The sequence below is a fragment of the Podarcis pityusensis genome (genome assembly GCF_964106645.2).
Source record: "Podarcis pityusensis genome assembly, chromosome: 5".
NCBI lineage: Eukaryota > Metazoa > Chordata > Lepidosauria > Squamata > Lacertidae > Podarcis > Podarcis pityusensis.
The window spans coordinates 77,368,556-77,384,620 of NC_138032.1; the positions used below are offsets into that span (position 1 = coordinate 77,368,556).

At 38.8% G+C, this 16,065-nt stretch overlaps 1 protein-coding gene across 3 annotated transcripts in view; it reads right to left on the reverse strand.

Moving 5' to 3' along the window:
- The window catches only part of WAPL (WAPL cohesin release factor), a 53,086-nt gene that overhangs the window by 12,349 nt on the left and 24,672 nt on the right, over nucleotides 1–16,065 (reverse strand). For all 3 annotated transcript variants that reach the window (XM_081004861.1, XM_081004862.1, XM_081004863.1), the window contains exons 3-10: nucleotides 11,920–12,954; nucleotides 8,240–8,358; nucleotides 7,260–7,355; nucleotides 6,037–6,189; nucleotides 5,675–5,811; nucleotides 3,752–3,863; nucleotides 3,063–3,290; nucleotides 1,008–1,119 (exon numbers count right to left, since the gene is read on the reverse strand). In XM_081004861.1, the coding sequence (XP_080860987.1) occupies nucleotides 1,008–1,119; nucleotides 3,063–3,290; nucleotides 3,752–3,863; nucleotides 5,675–5,811; nucleotides 6,037–6,189; nucleotides 7,260–7,355; nucleotides 8,240–8,358; nucleotides 11,920–12,954 (1,992 nt within the window). The remainder of the gene's footprint in view (nucleotides 1–1,007; nucleotides 1,120–3,062; nucleotides 3,291–3,751; nucleotides 3,864–5,674; nucleotides 5,812–6,036; nucleotides 6,190–7,259; nucleotides 7,356–8,239; nucleotides 8,359–11,919; nucleotides 12,955–16,065) is intronic.

A 16,065-nucleotide genomic window follows, 5' to 3' on the forward strand; every position in this document is an offset into this window, starting at 1 on the left:
TGTCTCAAGGATTTGGCAAAACCACACCACAAGTCTTGTAACTCTATTAACACCAAGTGATCATGACACTTGCCCAACAGCCCCCATGTCAGATGTGCATGAAAGTTAAGTAGCAAAACACACAGTGACATGACTGTCATGGATGTCAAGAGAATCCAGTCTGTACCCTGTCCGGGAAAAGTCCACTACAACTTCCCAGCACAGGTGTGCCTCAGGTCAGTGGGGATCAAGTGATACCCACAACTTCAGATACAAGGTTTCTGTGGCAGCTGATACTCATAGCCAGAACTTTCCATATAACCTCTGACAGGGAAAAGCGGGAGCTACGTAGGCTGTTGCTTCTTGTAAAATAAGATTCACTTCAATGAGGACAGCTGATCCCTTCCCATCCATGTGTAGCTCTGGCCACAAACCGTTTCTTTGCTCCAAAAGGTACGCATTATCGAGACAAACTCTTATTCCCGAGGTCATCATTGGGATGGCTTGCAATGTTAAAGTTTAACTAGGGAACTGAGCACTCCACAACTACTAGGCTCATTCAGTAAGGAGTACCAACAGGCCTCTGCTGCAATGGTGTGGGGGGGGGGGAACCTCTCACAGAATTAACTATGATTAAGATCTCTATTTAATTTATCCCTACTGATGGGATAAATTAATAGGGCAACTTAGGAATTTTATTTCTTTGTTCTCTATTGAGGACAGTTCTTTCATGATCTTGTTGAGTATACCTTTTTATTGGCCAAAAGTTGAAACTAAGGTCATATCACTACAGTTGTATATATTATTTTACTACTGCAATAGCTAAGCTTAAGTACACACACTACAAGAAAAGGGCTTTGGAAATTCATAGCATTCCATGGGCTCGTCTATCCAGCGCATCAGAAAATTTCACTATTTGCATGTATTCTAATGCACAGTCCTTTCATTCTACCACACGAGTAATATATAAACTACCTCCTAATAATAAAAGATATATACTTTAATTCTCACTCGAACTATGTGCATACCTTTATCTACAATGTGATCAAGACCACCAAGAAGTCGCAACTCTTCTTTAAACCAGTCTCCTGCCCGTTTTGAAGTGAGAGAGAGCAATGTTTCCATTGCCAAATGCCCTGTCTAGAAAACACACAGAGAAAAATGCTTTATAAATTAAAAGCAGCACTCTATCAGGTACTTCTTCCATTAATACTGTCACTTGAATCTCAATTACATGATTATGTATTATAAGTTTGAAAGTGCAGGTTAATTAACCACCAAAATATTTTACTGCTCCGTGCGTTTATAGATTGTTACTGTATCTTAGCAAAATGCTGCTGCACTATCACCATGTCTTACTCCCTTCCAACTCTTTTGCTACTCGCAAAATAAATGAATTCATATGCAAAATCAAATTGCACCATTGTATTTCTTTACCTAGTCATACAATGATTGAGCCAATGAATCACTGTACTGCAGATTGGGGGCAAGTCTCAAAATGTAAGTGGGCAGTATAAAACTGATAATTTTAGTGTAGCTTTACGCATCTCAAACAAAATGGCATCAAAAGCCGCATGAGGAACGTCTGATGTAAGAAATGGGTGGCTTTAGACAGGTGACAAATATAGTCCCTAAGTGAGAAGACTGTGTAGGCATCAATCCCTCTATTTGCCAAGTTGTTAACAAAAAGAATAAAACATTTTAAATAATCCATAAAAAGGTTATAAACAGCTAATTAAAACATTTAAAGAATAAAAACCCGAGATAAACTAAACATAGACTAAAACACATATCAACATTCTACATGTCTGAGTAGGCTTGCCTAAACAAAAATGTGTTATCAGGCACCAGAAAAAGTACAGTAAGCCTGCAATTTACATAGGGATTATGTTCCAGGGATTACACCTAAAGCCAAAACTATGTATAGTCCAAACACATTGGGTTCAATGATGGGTGGGATTGCCAGCCATTTCCCCTAGAACCGTCCCCCCCCCATCCTTTTTTTTTTTTTTTTTTTTTTGCCTCATGCATAAACCTGAATGGACACAAGTTAAATGCATGTAGGTTGCGGGCTTACTGTACAGTAAATGTGCCTGTCCAATATCAATAGGCAAGGGAGTTCCAAAGTACGACAGCTGCCACATTAAAAGGGGTTCTATGCTGCAGCTGTAACAGTGCCTGTTCCACAGACTGAAGTGGTCAAGTAGGGATATATGGGATGAGGCGATCTTGCAGGTAAACTAGTTCCAAGTTGTAAAGGGCTTTATGTACTAATAGCAACACACTGAATTTGGCTCAGTAGCAAACTGGCAAGCAGTGCAGGTCTCAGAGCACAGGTGTCAGATGCTGACTGGGTCTCACTCAAACAGGCAAAGTTTGCAGAAATACAAAAATGTTTTAGGAAGAAAACCTTAAGGTGGGGAAAATCCCCCAACACAGTCCAATTGATAACTTCTCCTGCTCAACAGCCACAGAATTCAGAGTTGTCTGGCTGCTGTTGTATTTTTGTGGGGGGAGGAAAAAGGAATCCTGGAAAAGGAATGGGGGCCCGAACAGGAAAACTCCACACTGCAACCTCTTATACTAGTAGCATGTAAAGATTTCATACCAGATAGCACATTTAGCCCTAGTAAAAGTGGACATTTTTATATACACAGAATCACAAAAATAACTGTTTTCAGCTCCCACTCTTTCAAGTGAAATATTATTCAGAAAATTCATTCAAATTCAATTCTATTTGTTCTATACTGTCTGCCTATTACCATGAAGAAGAAAAAACCGTGAGATGAAAACTGCACTGTTAAATACTTAAAAGTGTTTGGGTTTTATCTTTCAAGAGTTCAACACTCTTCATCTGCCCTAGTTAAAATTTTTAGAAGATGTGAGAGAAAGAAGCCATCACTACACTAAGTAATACCTGCAGGGATCACTGCTGTTATTTCAGAAGTGCCAGGGTTTTCCTACACTCTACTGTTCTAAAAGCATCTTTTAAAAGTTAACTAGTTTCTACCCACAAAAACAGCAATAACACCTGTACCATTTTCACATTAGAGAAAAATTAGGTTAACAGTCACACAACCTACCGTTATATTTTCTAGATCAAGGTGTTTGTTGTGAACAGTTTCACAGAGTCTTCGGATTTTTTCCTTAATCTTGTTCATGTCTTTTTCATTGAGCAACTTGGATGAAGAAGAGTCTTGTTCTAGTTCCAGAAGCCGAATCATTAAATCTAAGCTGGCTCTATCTAGATCCATGTTCAAGCGATCTCTGCTCAAGATATACATTAAAGCTGCTGTACAAAGTGATAAATTCTTCAATGGAAAGGAAAAACAGGAAAACAAAGTGGTAAATATTTGGTTAAGATGCAGAAATCCAGTAAGATTTAAACATGAATGTAAGTTCCAAGGAGTTACAGTTAGCCCACAGACTTTCATTATGCACGTCAGGGGCAAGGCTATGTCCAAGCAAAAGCTTTTTGAACTCTCAGTTTAGTGGTTCTCCAACTTTTCCCCAAGGACTACTTAAAAATTGCTGAGGGTCTTGGCAGACAAACTTAATGATTTTTCTGCACAGTACTAGATGCTGCATTATTTTTAAACAGTATTTCTTTCACTTCTTTCATTTCTTAGAGATTATATTTCAGTGCATTCCAAAGAATTTAAACTGCAATAAAATAATACACAACAGACGAAATAAAAAGACAATTAAAACCAGTATGAGTATTTAAGTGATGGATGTGCCATTTCATATCTGCAACCACAACTCTACATACGTGGTGATGCTGTGAGTCATCCAGTGTTTTGAAGACCATAGCTACCATTCCATGTGCTCTCAAATGCATTCGGAAACTGGGCATGGCGCACTTTGTCGCCAGGCTGATAACACTAAAAACAAAACAAAAAAATCTTATGAACTAAAGTTTCTCCAAGTCTCTAGCGCAGAATTAAAGAATTCAACAACCAATGGAGAGCCCAGGTTGCCTGCCCGCAAAGCCCTACAGTCACAATGGAACATAATCAAATCAAATGACAAGGTGCACACCACAGGGCAATGGCTTCGTGTCAAGCAAACCCAAAGCGCGTGGAGGAAACTTTGTCGATGGGGTACTACCCAAAAGTGCAGCACAAATAGCCTGACAGTCAGACATATTTCCTACTCCCAGTGCAGCAGGCCTATGGCAAAATCAGAAGCAGTGAGCAATTTGACTCAAGGTGCTCCTCTGTGGACATAGTGTGCCTAGCAAGTGTATGTAGTGAGGAAGAAACCCCCCCAGGGCTCCACTGATTCCCCTTCCCCATCTCCCTTCTATGGCTACTACTATGTTGTGTGATGCAGCAGGAAGCAGTTGAAGTCAGGAAGTTGTCGATGTTTACAATCAGCTGGCTAAGCCACAAACCAGCAAGAGAGCTGCCACCATCACAGCTCCTGTCAATCACTTGTAGTCTGGTCTCTTAGTTAAGGGCAGTCCAGCAAAGAGGATTGATCAATGCTTAGTTTACAGAGGGAAGAGCTTCAGTGACTGAAGATCTCCAATCAAGATGCCTGCACACAGTCACAAACATTTAGAGATCTCCTATTCGTTTTCTATTTACCCCGTACTACCTCAGAAAGATCAAGCTACATGAAACAATCAGGTATGCATACATGTGCAACCTTATGCAGAGCTACCATTATGTTCTTTGATAGTGGTATTCTGATGACACAAGCTCTTTCTCTTTCCAGCTGTTTCGGTGCCAGCTGTCTGGTGAATTTACTGTATCTGCATCAACATGCTAGCGATAATGGTTAAGGCTGGAGAAGGGGTGCCTGTCATCAGCAGTCTCGCTCTGCTGTAGCAGACAACACCAGTTTGAAACAAGATTTCTTCATGGAAAGAAGGGTGAGACTGACTGGCTACATATGCAATTGATTAATTATTAACCTATTAAAAGCAACTGATGAATTATTAATCTAATCTATGCGACCGTCTGGACGTTTGACCCATTCTAAAATATAATCCAACTATGGCTCTGATCTTGTGTTTTTCTGTTGCATTTGTGTAAGTTTCGTGTCATTTTTTAGTTTTATTTTAAACTACAGCAAGTTCCCTTGAGCACTCCCTGGAGATGAAAGAGGGGTTGAAAAATGCATCAACAAAATACTTTTGCGGTAACTACTCAGAAAGAAAAAGTGAACTAGGTAATAACAATTAATAACATCCTTTCACCAGTGTGTTTACCCAAGTAACTATTCAATGCTTTCTTTAAACAGTATGAGACATTCCTTATTAACCATACGGGGAATAAAAATCACACCATGCAACTTCAGAACAATAGTGGGAATTATTTCATTTACCCATTTACTGTGAATGCATTGTCAGGTCAAAATCTGGCTACTATATTCTCTTGAGAACACAGAGAACAAATAGCTCTCTTTTTTAACAAGTATGACTTAAGCTATACAGATCTGACTTCCATTCAACATCAGCCCAATTTACTAGCAATACTTTTTACACAACTGCACCAGTACACGGGTTCTCCATAGGACGTTCCTAAAGGAAACCAAATTGCTACGTGTATATTATTAGCAAGTGGGATATCTACTCATTTGACACATTTCTGCTTTCACTTCCCAATGGTGCAATAGTCTACAATGCTTATGAACACAATACACCTAACAAGAAAATGTGGAAATGCCATTATTAGAAATATCTTACCTAAGGCAACGTGTGTTTAGGGGCTGATTGCACTTCAGTCCACTTAACAAGTATTCAATATCATCGGTGAACTCTTGATTCTCTCCAAATTCGACTACATCATTGAAGTGCTTCACATGTTGAACAACAGTGTATAACTGGAAGGCAGATGTATAAAACTTGTTTTTAGTTTTAGAGCTCCCATTTAAAAGACTACTTTATCTGGCAGCAACAGAAATCATCAGCCAGCTCAGAGTGATAAGTTATCTATTTTTAATAGGGAGGTTTCTCCACCTGGCCAATTGTTCTTTAGATCATAAATGGTAAAAAAAAAATTCACCAGTTTACTTTCGAAACAAGAAAGTTTTAGATATTCCACTTACTTCTTTATCTTCTTTCCTACATTTCAAGGCAGTTACTATCTCTTGATAGGGCTGAGTGGGTATGGTCACAGTTTTTATCACTTTGGGAGGTGGTGCAGGAGCTTTGAACACTCCATCATCTTTATGAATTGCCTCCTTTGAAGACAGCCTTACCTATTAATGAAAAGTACTTGAATGGGTAGGTGTTTAAGCCTTATATGAACACTAAATAGGTAACAGAAAATTATGTGCATTTGTTGCATTCACCCACTGGGATTTTCAGAGACTTCAAAAGTGCAAATTAAATGAGTGAACACATGCTGTATGTGCAAGATGATGACAATTCAGATGTCGTAGGGTATTTGTTTTAAGGGCCTCCAGGGGAAACTGAAATGGAAGTACAGTATAGTGACATCCTTACCATTTACTTTAAGAATCCAGACTAATGGAACCACATTTAAGCTTTAAAAAACTAAGCAGACATACACGAACCCAAAAATATTTTTAAAACACAATGGCAGCTGTTAACTGTTCCTTCTTCTATGTCCCTGAAACCACACTCATGCTGAGCCATAGAATCATTCAAAATATTATTCCCCCAACAAAATCATTTTGTACTTTCATTCTTGGCTGTGTAATGGAAACACTTTCTGCACACAGTTATCAACTCCAGTTATTTATATGATTTGGAGATGTCTTTGACCAATAAAAACCCCGATTTAAAATTGTGTGGACTGAGGACCAATAACATTTCTAAGTGCATTATAAAGTAATAGATGCAAACATTTACAACTAGCTGCCACAAAAAGTAACTTGTTGAAGCAATTTGTATTTCATTTTAAATTACATAAACCATCCCATATGCTAAGAAGTATAAACATGCAGTAATGAGTTTGGATTCAACCTGCATAGCCACGTACAAAAGAGTAGCCTAAATGTAAGAAACTAATGTCAATGGACAACATATTCTTTGCAATCTAAGAAAAGGTAGTTAAAATATCATTACTATTCCTGGTTAAATTCATAACCATTGTCATACTAAAGGCATGACACAACCATGGAATATGCTAGGTTTTTATTTAACCTTAATATCCAGCAGTGTCTGCAACACTACCCTGATGTATACTACTATAATTTTAAGCCATTTCTCAGGCTACTTCTCCTGGTGTAGATGAATCATCTCTAAGTTTAGTGTTTAAGCACTGGGAGGGTTGGCAGAGGGAAAACAAGATCTCCTTACTCACAGGGACACTTGGATTTTTCAACACCTGTGATGTCGGAAGAGTCTCAGATTCTGGTTGATTCCAATGTCTAGCATTGTATACAGCTTTTGTTGGTGACTGCAAAACAAAACAGTTGGAATATTCATTTAGAACCTAACCAGCTATTTACAAGAACACCCATTTCAAATCCTCTATGAGATTTATTTTACATCACGTTTTGTCTTCCACAAAACATTTCACGGGAGTTTTGAACATTAACACTGACATGACAGTGCTTTACTCCCTTAAATTCTAAGAACATCAGAACAGAACTTATCACCATGACATTATGTGCAAAACTAAGCTTTAGAAGGTGTATATATTTGTCTCAAATTCAAGATTTTCTATCAGTTAACATAGTCATGGAGGTGTGGAATAAACAAATATTTCACATTATTCATCTCCTAAAGGAATCTGCATTTTAGTTCACTAGTCATGGGCCTACAACTCTTGACTCTGTTTATTAGCGAGCCATTATTTGTTGCCACAATCAATTGCCACAATCAATGGCCTCTCCATATTCCAGAGAGCTGGGGAGGTTTTGGGACAGATATGCAATCTTCTCTCATTTGAGCTGGAGTACAGAAAAAATAAAGTCTCTCTTCAAAACAGCACTTCTTATGTTCAAATGAGAGCCCCAGGAAGGATATCTGGTGAACAGGACAACAAGCAGCAAACAGAGAGCCCAGTAACATTCACCTCTGGTGAACAAATGGTGGATACCTGTTGTGAATTGTTTTCTATCAAGATATATGAGAAATAAAGGAAGTAAAGGACCTGAGGAGCAACCAGCACGATACTAGCATGCTATAAAATCCAGATGGGCTTTTCATCCTATTATATTTTCCATATATGCATTCATTCTTGGAAACATGCATTATGAACTACTAGGCTCTGGGACTGTCTCTTAAGCAAAAGTACTGCTAAAACCATGACAGTCTCATTTCATTGGTACTACTTACCCTCTTTGGTCCACTAAATATCTTCCGTGTGTTTTCCTTAGACTTATCACCTTGTGGATTTATGGATTTCTTATTGCTTTCAGGAACACTGGATGCATCTTCTGGAAACTCCAATAGCTCTGCCAGGATAAGAGTAAGACAAGGAGTTGTAATTTTTCAAGTTTGTATCAGGGGAAGTGTCATTTGTTTGTTTATCACAAAAATGTGCGTATGCTATCTGTTACAAAATGTGCAGCCTACTCCTTTTTAAAAACAAACAAACATATTTTTATTAAAGATTTCTTGGTTTACAAAAGTATGTGCAATGTCCCTTTTTTCAAGTTACATTTTCTACAGATCAGTTTCATTTGTTGAGACATTAGTGTTACATTAGGAGGAAAAGTCTCTCAGCAGCCTTCTCCTTTTGACATAAATATCACAGGAGGCTATTATACATTTTATAAAGGGAACAGTGGAATTCAGATGAAAACTCTAGTTGAATATATACAATTTCCCCCTCCCAAAGGATTAAGGAAAACAGGTAGGGCTGTAGAGATTTACCACAAATCACTCTATTGTGGAAGGAATAAGAGTTTCAAATGCACATTCTATGTTAAATAAAGCATAGCTTAAGAATAATCACATGAACATGAAATCTGAAATCTGAACACGAAAGCTGAAAGTTATCAACTCATCAAGAACATACAGCACAACATATAATTAAACTACACACAACAGAAAGAAAATAAACTCACGAGGCCTGCTGAAAAACCTCCCGTAGTGAAATTAATTGCTCCCATTTCAGGTATTAAAACCAGTTCAATAAATTATTATTACATTGGGGACAATCTGGAAGAGCTTTTTATCTGTGTAGTTCCATTCAAAAGCATGGAAGTAATTATTTGATACTGCAGTCATGAACATGTGCAAGTGAGCCAGGCTCTTGGGTGTTCAGCTATTTTGATGTGCCTACTAAACATTATTCTATTCATGGTTAGGGTTACATGGTTTTAAAGCAACACTTTCACGTACAAACCAACAATGAATCCCATTTCACTGCATTCTCTCCAAGTTATCCACCTCTTTAATTCCATCATTCCTTTTTAACATCCACACCAACACAGATTCTTTGGCAGATTTACGAATCATGCATTAACTTAAATCTGCAATAACTTAAATCTTTAGCTAGAAAACTAACTTAACATTTAGGGATCAAACGTTTAGCACAGGGTTGACATTTAACAACCTCTAGGGGGAAAATACCGTTCCTCTGGGCCAAGCAGAAGGCTTGCATTTGGGGGTGGTGCAAATGGGCAAAAATCCCTTCAATGGTAACCCTTCATATTTTACTACATGTTGCTCTGGAGGGTCTAGAACTTGCAACTGGGCTTTTCCAGGTGCAGGGCACTGTTGCTTGGAAGGTGGAGGTTAAAATGATACTCATGGGCAAACACAAGCAGTCAGTCATGCCAGCCTCGATCCTGGGTTTGTCAAACTGACTGGCTGTGCATTGGTCAAATTAAAGCACATTAATTAGAACAGTAACAAAAACTGAATTTGTTGCAAGTTACAAATATGGTAGTCTTCTGAAAGCCACCATTCTTTTACAGAAGATTTACAGAGCACCACCCCAGGTCACAAGGGGGACATTTCTCACCACATCAAATACAATAAATTCTGTAGCAATTCTGTGGCTGTTTGTGTGATCTGTGTGTTCCTGCTGAAAGATGCCTACAGGAACATGAAGCTTGAAAGAAATTAGTCGTAGCTTGGATCCCAAACACCCTGGAACTCTGACACTTTGGCTCCCAAACGCCGCAAACCCGGAAGTGATTGTTCCGGTTTGTGAATGTTCTTTTGGAACCTGAACATCTGACTGGGTTTCTGATTGGCTGCATGCGTTTCCTGCAGCCAATCAGAGGTCACGATTTGGTTTTCAAACATTTTGGAAGTCAAATGGACTTCTGAAATAGATTCCATTCAACTTCCAAGGTACGGCTGTATATAATCTATGTGGCTTAAATGGAAGAACAGTGAGAAGGAACAATCTGAGGAAAGTTGCAAGGCCCCACCTACCTAAGAAGAAAGGTTGGCACCTACAATAGTGGAGAGCAAAGGGCCTCATTCCTGCCATTGCTAGCAAGCAACCTTGTAATAAATCTGAAAATGGAGGCTCCCACTTACACAACACTATACTTCATAGAATATTTGGCCATCTCATTTCACAGTTCAATTAGACTCAACAGCAACCCACCTACTTGACCATTAAGACACAAAATTCTGTTAGCAAGTTCACCAATTTAAAGCACTTTCAGGAATATTTAAATCCTCTAGTTGACTACTGTGTGAATTCTTACTTCCTTCCAAGAATAACAGCACTCATATCATTTTCTTTTATAAATAAAATCTGCTTTTATATGGCGTTTCACTGAAAAGGAAGAGGGAATATTTTGGCTTTATAAGCATGAACCACCACCTCCAAGAAAAAGAGAGGTGCATATTTCAGGACTGGTTTTTGGGGGGAGACACTTGAGACCAGCTTTTTCGGAAGAGGAGCATACAAATAAGTGAGGACTTTACAAATATTATCCTTTAGCTACCCAAATAAGAACAGAGTTCACGTTCTCTTTGACAGAATCCAATTACCTATCTATGGCAAAGGAACATCATGCAAGCAATCTTTAATGCAACAAATTGCTGCAATGTTTAACATGGCAGAGTAAGGAAGATATGAGAGTTATCTGTTGAGAGGAGATCCATTCTAGCCTTGATATTTTTAGACTATGCTGCAGAACCAATAAGAGACAGAAGACTTCATTTTGAAATGTTTACAGGAAACACAGTCATCTTTGAAGTAGCAGGTTCATAATCTGTCACTCTCCTCAAGTCTCTTCTACTCTGTGATTAATTCATGTTTGTTTTGGCTAAAGCGACCATCACTACAATGATTAACCAGTTTATCTTGTCTGCCTTGCTGATCAAGCATTTCATGGGTTGTACTCCAATGGCCCAGTTTAGTTTTGGGAGACTCTGTAGTCAATGAATAAAACTACAGCAACTGCTTCCATTTATTTCACAGGACTACAGTTATCAAACAATTACTGGAGGATGTGGTCTTCATCAGCTTTCTATCCTAGGTCTGGGTACCTGAAGATTTATAACCTCATATACTTCCACACACTCAAAATTAATGTAACTCAACACCTTGAATGTTTAAAAGCATATGTAAATAAAGGAAAGAGGTCTTGATTATTCAGATCTTCAGTCTGCATATTTACCAATCCATACGAAAAATAAAGATCAGTAACTTGATTTTTATCAGAAAGGCACAATGCCATCACTAAGTTCAATTATTTTTTGTTGTTTTCAAAGACAGTCTAACACATACTACAATAAAAATCACATCAATTTCCTAATATTTTGATGAGACTTCCCTGGAATTTCTGTGAAACAAGATCAGACCTTGTTGACTACACAAAGATGAAGCCACAGTTTCTCAATTCAACTGCAACAGAAAACTGCTTTGAATTAACCAGGTCAGAAGCCCTGAAGCTGACATGCAAAATGTGGGGGCCAGAAAGAGGGAGGGGGGAAGAAAGAGAGAGAAAGATTCAGATTTCCACTCTTGGCTTAATGCACCAAATTATTAACTATCAAATTGTAGCTATTAAACCGTGAAACAAGCAACAAACTAATGTTACCTGGGTTAGTGCTTGACTGACTGTCTTGTGAATAGTTTTCACTTCCATCAGAACTGGACTGAAGTGAAGAGGATGGAGCTGCCCGGTTTCTTTTTTTATTGACTTTTCTTTCTAATGGCCGCTCTTCATCGTCATCTTCACTTTCACTCAAGTCATCAAAACCAAAGTATTTAATTTTGTAATTTGAGCTTCCAGATGTTCTAGAGCCGCCTTCACCACCCCCTCCTTCATCATTGTCATCAAACCCAAAGAATTCTAATTTGACATCTTTTTTGGATTTGGTATTGCTAGGTCGAAATCTAGTTGTTGTCTTGGTTGTTGCCATGTCGGCTTTCTTTCTCAGACGTCCTGCTTCTCCCAAATCAGTAGGTGTAGATGTGGCATACTCATCAATACGATCCATAGTGTCCTGTATAGTAACATTACAAACCGACAAACATGATGGATGGAGAACAGTGTAGTCTCTAGTCCTTCCAGTCCCTCTAAAACTGGTCCCACTACTTAAAGCAACTTTTTTCACTGGGTTCACACCGTCAGTATTTGAATCACTGTTTGCTTTGGCTAAAGGTTGAAGAGTGCCATCCAGTAGCTTATCAAAATTTGTTGTCCCCTGTGATTTTGTTTTGTTGGATCTACAGTATGTCCGACAATTACTTGGCCTGAGAACAGTTTGCATCAGTTCTTCGCTAATGGTTTCCTTTGGACTTTCCATATCTTCTTTAACCAGATATTCATCCTTGTTTTTTATCTCTGAAAGTGGTTCATCATCAAAACCCAACATATATTCTCCTCTTCGGGTATCCTCATTCTCATCTTCCCATTCATATAAGCCAGTCACTAATGATTCCTTTGTAAGTGACACTTCTGATGGAGAGTCTCTCTTCCCGATATGGGAGTCCCAAGAATCATGAGATTCCTTCATTTCAATATTGTACCCAGAGATTTCTGCTGTTTGAGCATTAATTATATTATTGTCTTCAACATTCTTGTAGATGAAGTGACTGTTCTCACTGTCGTTAAAAGTCTGTACTGTATCTATAAAACAAATAGCAATAATTAAATATAGCTTATATTTTAAGTTTAACTGCATTTTATTTATACTTTACAAAGAAATAGAGAAATATTCAACAAACAGCAATTTCCCAGTTGGGAAACATTAACAAGACAGTTATTTGTTACTACTAGGTTCACTACAATATTACCCTCTGTTTTTTAGTGACCCGAGACAATAATCAGGCCTGGGTACAGAGCATATCTCCACCCAGGTGCAGGAAAGAGTCGCTCCATAGCTGCAGTTTTTCTTCTGCAGCAAAACCAAACCAGCATTCACATAACATGTCTGGAGTTTGCTGACTAAAGCTGCCACTCCACCCACTTTCATTACACTCCACCCGGGTTACCCAGTACAGTACCATGCCTCAATGTAAACTCAAGACAGGATTGCTATGGACCAGCCTCAGCCACATTCACAACTCTAACTGAATTCAAGTTACAGATCCTTTGACCAAGCCATGTTAACACTGTTTGGGATAGTACTAAACATAGACCAAAACCTATAAAGAGCAATGTTGGAATGGCAGGTCAGATCAAGTTACTACATTTAGTCAGAAGGTCGCAAAATAAATTATAAAGTGATGTACAAACAGTTTAACATTTCATTAGCTGCGTACTAGAAATTTCTGTATTCAATCTTCCAATATTAAGCGCAGCTTATTCACTAAATACACTAGAAGCTTTCTTGTTCCTGTAAACCAATTAAAATTTGCATAAAAGGAAGTAACTGCAGTTACTGTCATAAAATTATAGAGTTGGAATGGACTCCCAAAGGTGTTCTATTCCAACCCCCTGCAATGCTGGAATATGGAGGTGGCCCTATGGGAACTGAACCCATGTCCTTGGCACTGGTTCACTACGTCAGGTACTGCATTGAAATCTTTAAATGCCTAGGTTCAAATCTCTGCTCAGCCATGATGCATTGTAGATGTGATTCCAACAGGTCACTTTCTACTCACTCAACCTCACTTAACATTTTTAACAATGTTTGCAGGAACAATGGCCTGCTTCACAGGACTGTTGTGAAGGCTATTAAGTTAATAAGCATTAAGTCAATGTATTAGCAGTGCTTTAACTACACCTAATGAGCCCATTATATGTGGCCTTCTGACTTCTTTCCTAGCCACTGTAAACTAAGGTATTTGCAACACTCATCAAGTTTATTCCTGCAGAAAATCCACACAATGAAGCCAACTAGATATAATAGAAGGATAGTAGAAACAGTTTGATAAAGATAAGCAGTTATTCTCCTACCCCCACAAGACCTAAAAGACTGCTAACAGTTTTATCTATTCTCTCCAGTTTTGCTTTTGTTACATTTCTCATAAACCATCGGTCCCTTTTTTTGCCTATGGCTCTGACCCACGAAAACAACTAGAAATATAAGTGGGTTTTTCCTGCTTTACTCCTCTCTTCTGCTAAATGCCCCATATGCTGTGAAAAGTCACTTCTGAAGATGACATGGGTAGGCTGGACACCACCATCCCCCCCCCCCATGACCAGAAATATCTTCTATTTATATTTTCACATAACTGAATTCAAGTCTGCATCTGTCAGTTGAAACGGTCAGAGAAATCAGCAAAATCATAGACCATTCATGTTCAATTTACACTGTTCTCTTTTGTAAAGGTAGAGAAGTGAAGGGAAAAGTCCTCAAATAAAACCTAGGTTGTGGAATTTCCTTCTGGAAGAAGTTTGCCTTGTTGAATTTTAAGTATCAGGTCACACACTTTGCTTTTTTTAGAGGCTTTAAGGTTGCAAACAAAGTTTCGTTCCCTATTGTTTTATCGTTTAGTCTTATTTTTAGACTTGCTTTTTAACTACTCACCTAGTCACCACTGGCGACAAAAAAATTCATCCAGGCAAATGAGCAGGCTGCCAAAGGAAGAATGGAGTACTGCCCTGACAGCCTGCCATGTTTCTCTGCCATATAATCTTAAAATATGTGCCAAGCTCATCTCATTAAAACTTGCAGCTGAATTACACATTACCATCTTTATGATGGAACTTGCAGAACCAAGCCTGCCATTACCTACACTTGAGTCCAGGAAAAGAACTTTCTGCTGGTGGGCAATACAAGGTCGTCTGCCTCCATCAGCCATGCTCCTCTACTAAAGGGAGACAAAAATGTCATGAGAAATCTCGAATCAGTCCTGCTATTGGCTATGCTCCTTGCCCATGCTGGTAGCAGGCGGCTCTCCAGAGGAAACCTACCTCTGCCAGGGATGAAGCCATTGGGGAAGGAATACTGCCCACTTACATGTAATAGGGAGCTTCTGCTGCTGCTAGAGTGAACAGGCATGGTGGGGAGGGATGGTGTAAGGTGGCACAACCACTGGGGACTAGCCCAGCCCATTGTGCTGAAGACTAGCATCAGTCACCAGATGCTGCCTGTATTATGTGCCTACTCTCCTTCTCTAATACAGATCCTCATGAATAACATAAAGCATGAGGTGAGAGAATTGTATGTGCACTACTTAAAAGACTGGATTCTGCTTTTTCAAAAGGCCTGCTTCTGCAATGTGTATGGTAACCATGCTTTCCTTATGTTGTAATTAGCATACTGTTTTACTGTCTTTGGCAATCTTTATTTGATTCTTTATTTGTACCAATTCAAATAACACTTCTTCAAACTGATGAATGGTCACTCGCCTCTAGTAAACAACTACATGTTTTGCAAGTTTTGAGCTGAATTCAAAGTGCTTATGTTGTCCTGAATAGCCTGGGACCCAAATATCTTAGAGAATGTCTTTCCCAAACCAACCTGTCCTGGTTTAAAATCAGCTAAAGATTCGTGGTGATTCCTACAAGTGATGAGGTCAGAAGTAAAAGGGTCTTTATCAGAGCTTTTTCAGTGTCAGTTCCAAAACTTTCAAATGATCTCCCCAATGAAGTGCATCGTACTTTTGGAGATGAGAAAGTCTAATTTGTTGAAATCAGTTTGTACAGTACCATATTGTTCTGAATATAAGCTGCACCCGAATATAAGCCGCACCTTTAAAATTAAAGGGGGGAAAAGACAATACCCGAGGAGGAGTGGGGGCCAAGGGGACAGCGCTTTCACTCCGTCGCCGGCAGCAGTGCTTCCAGAGG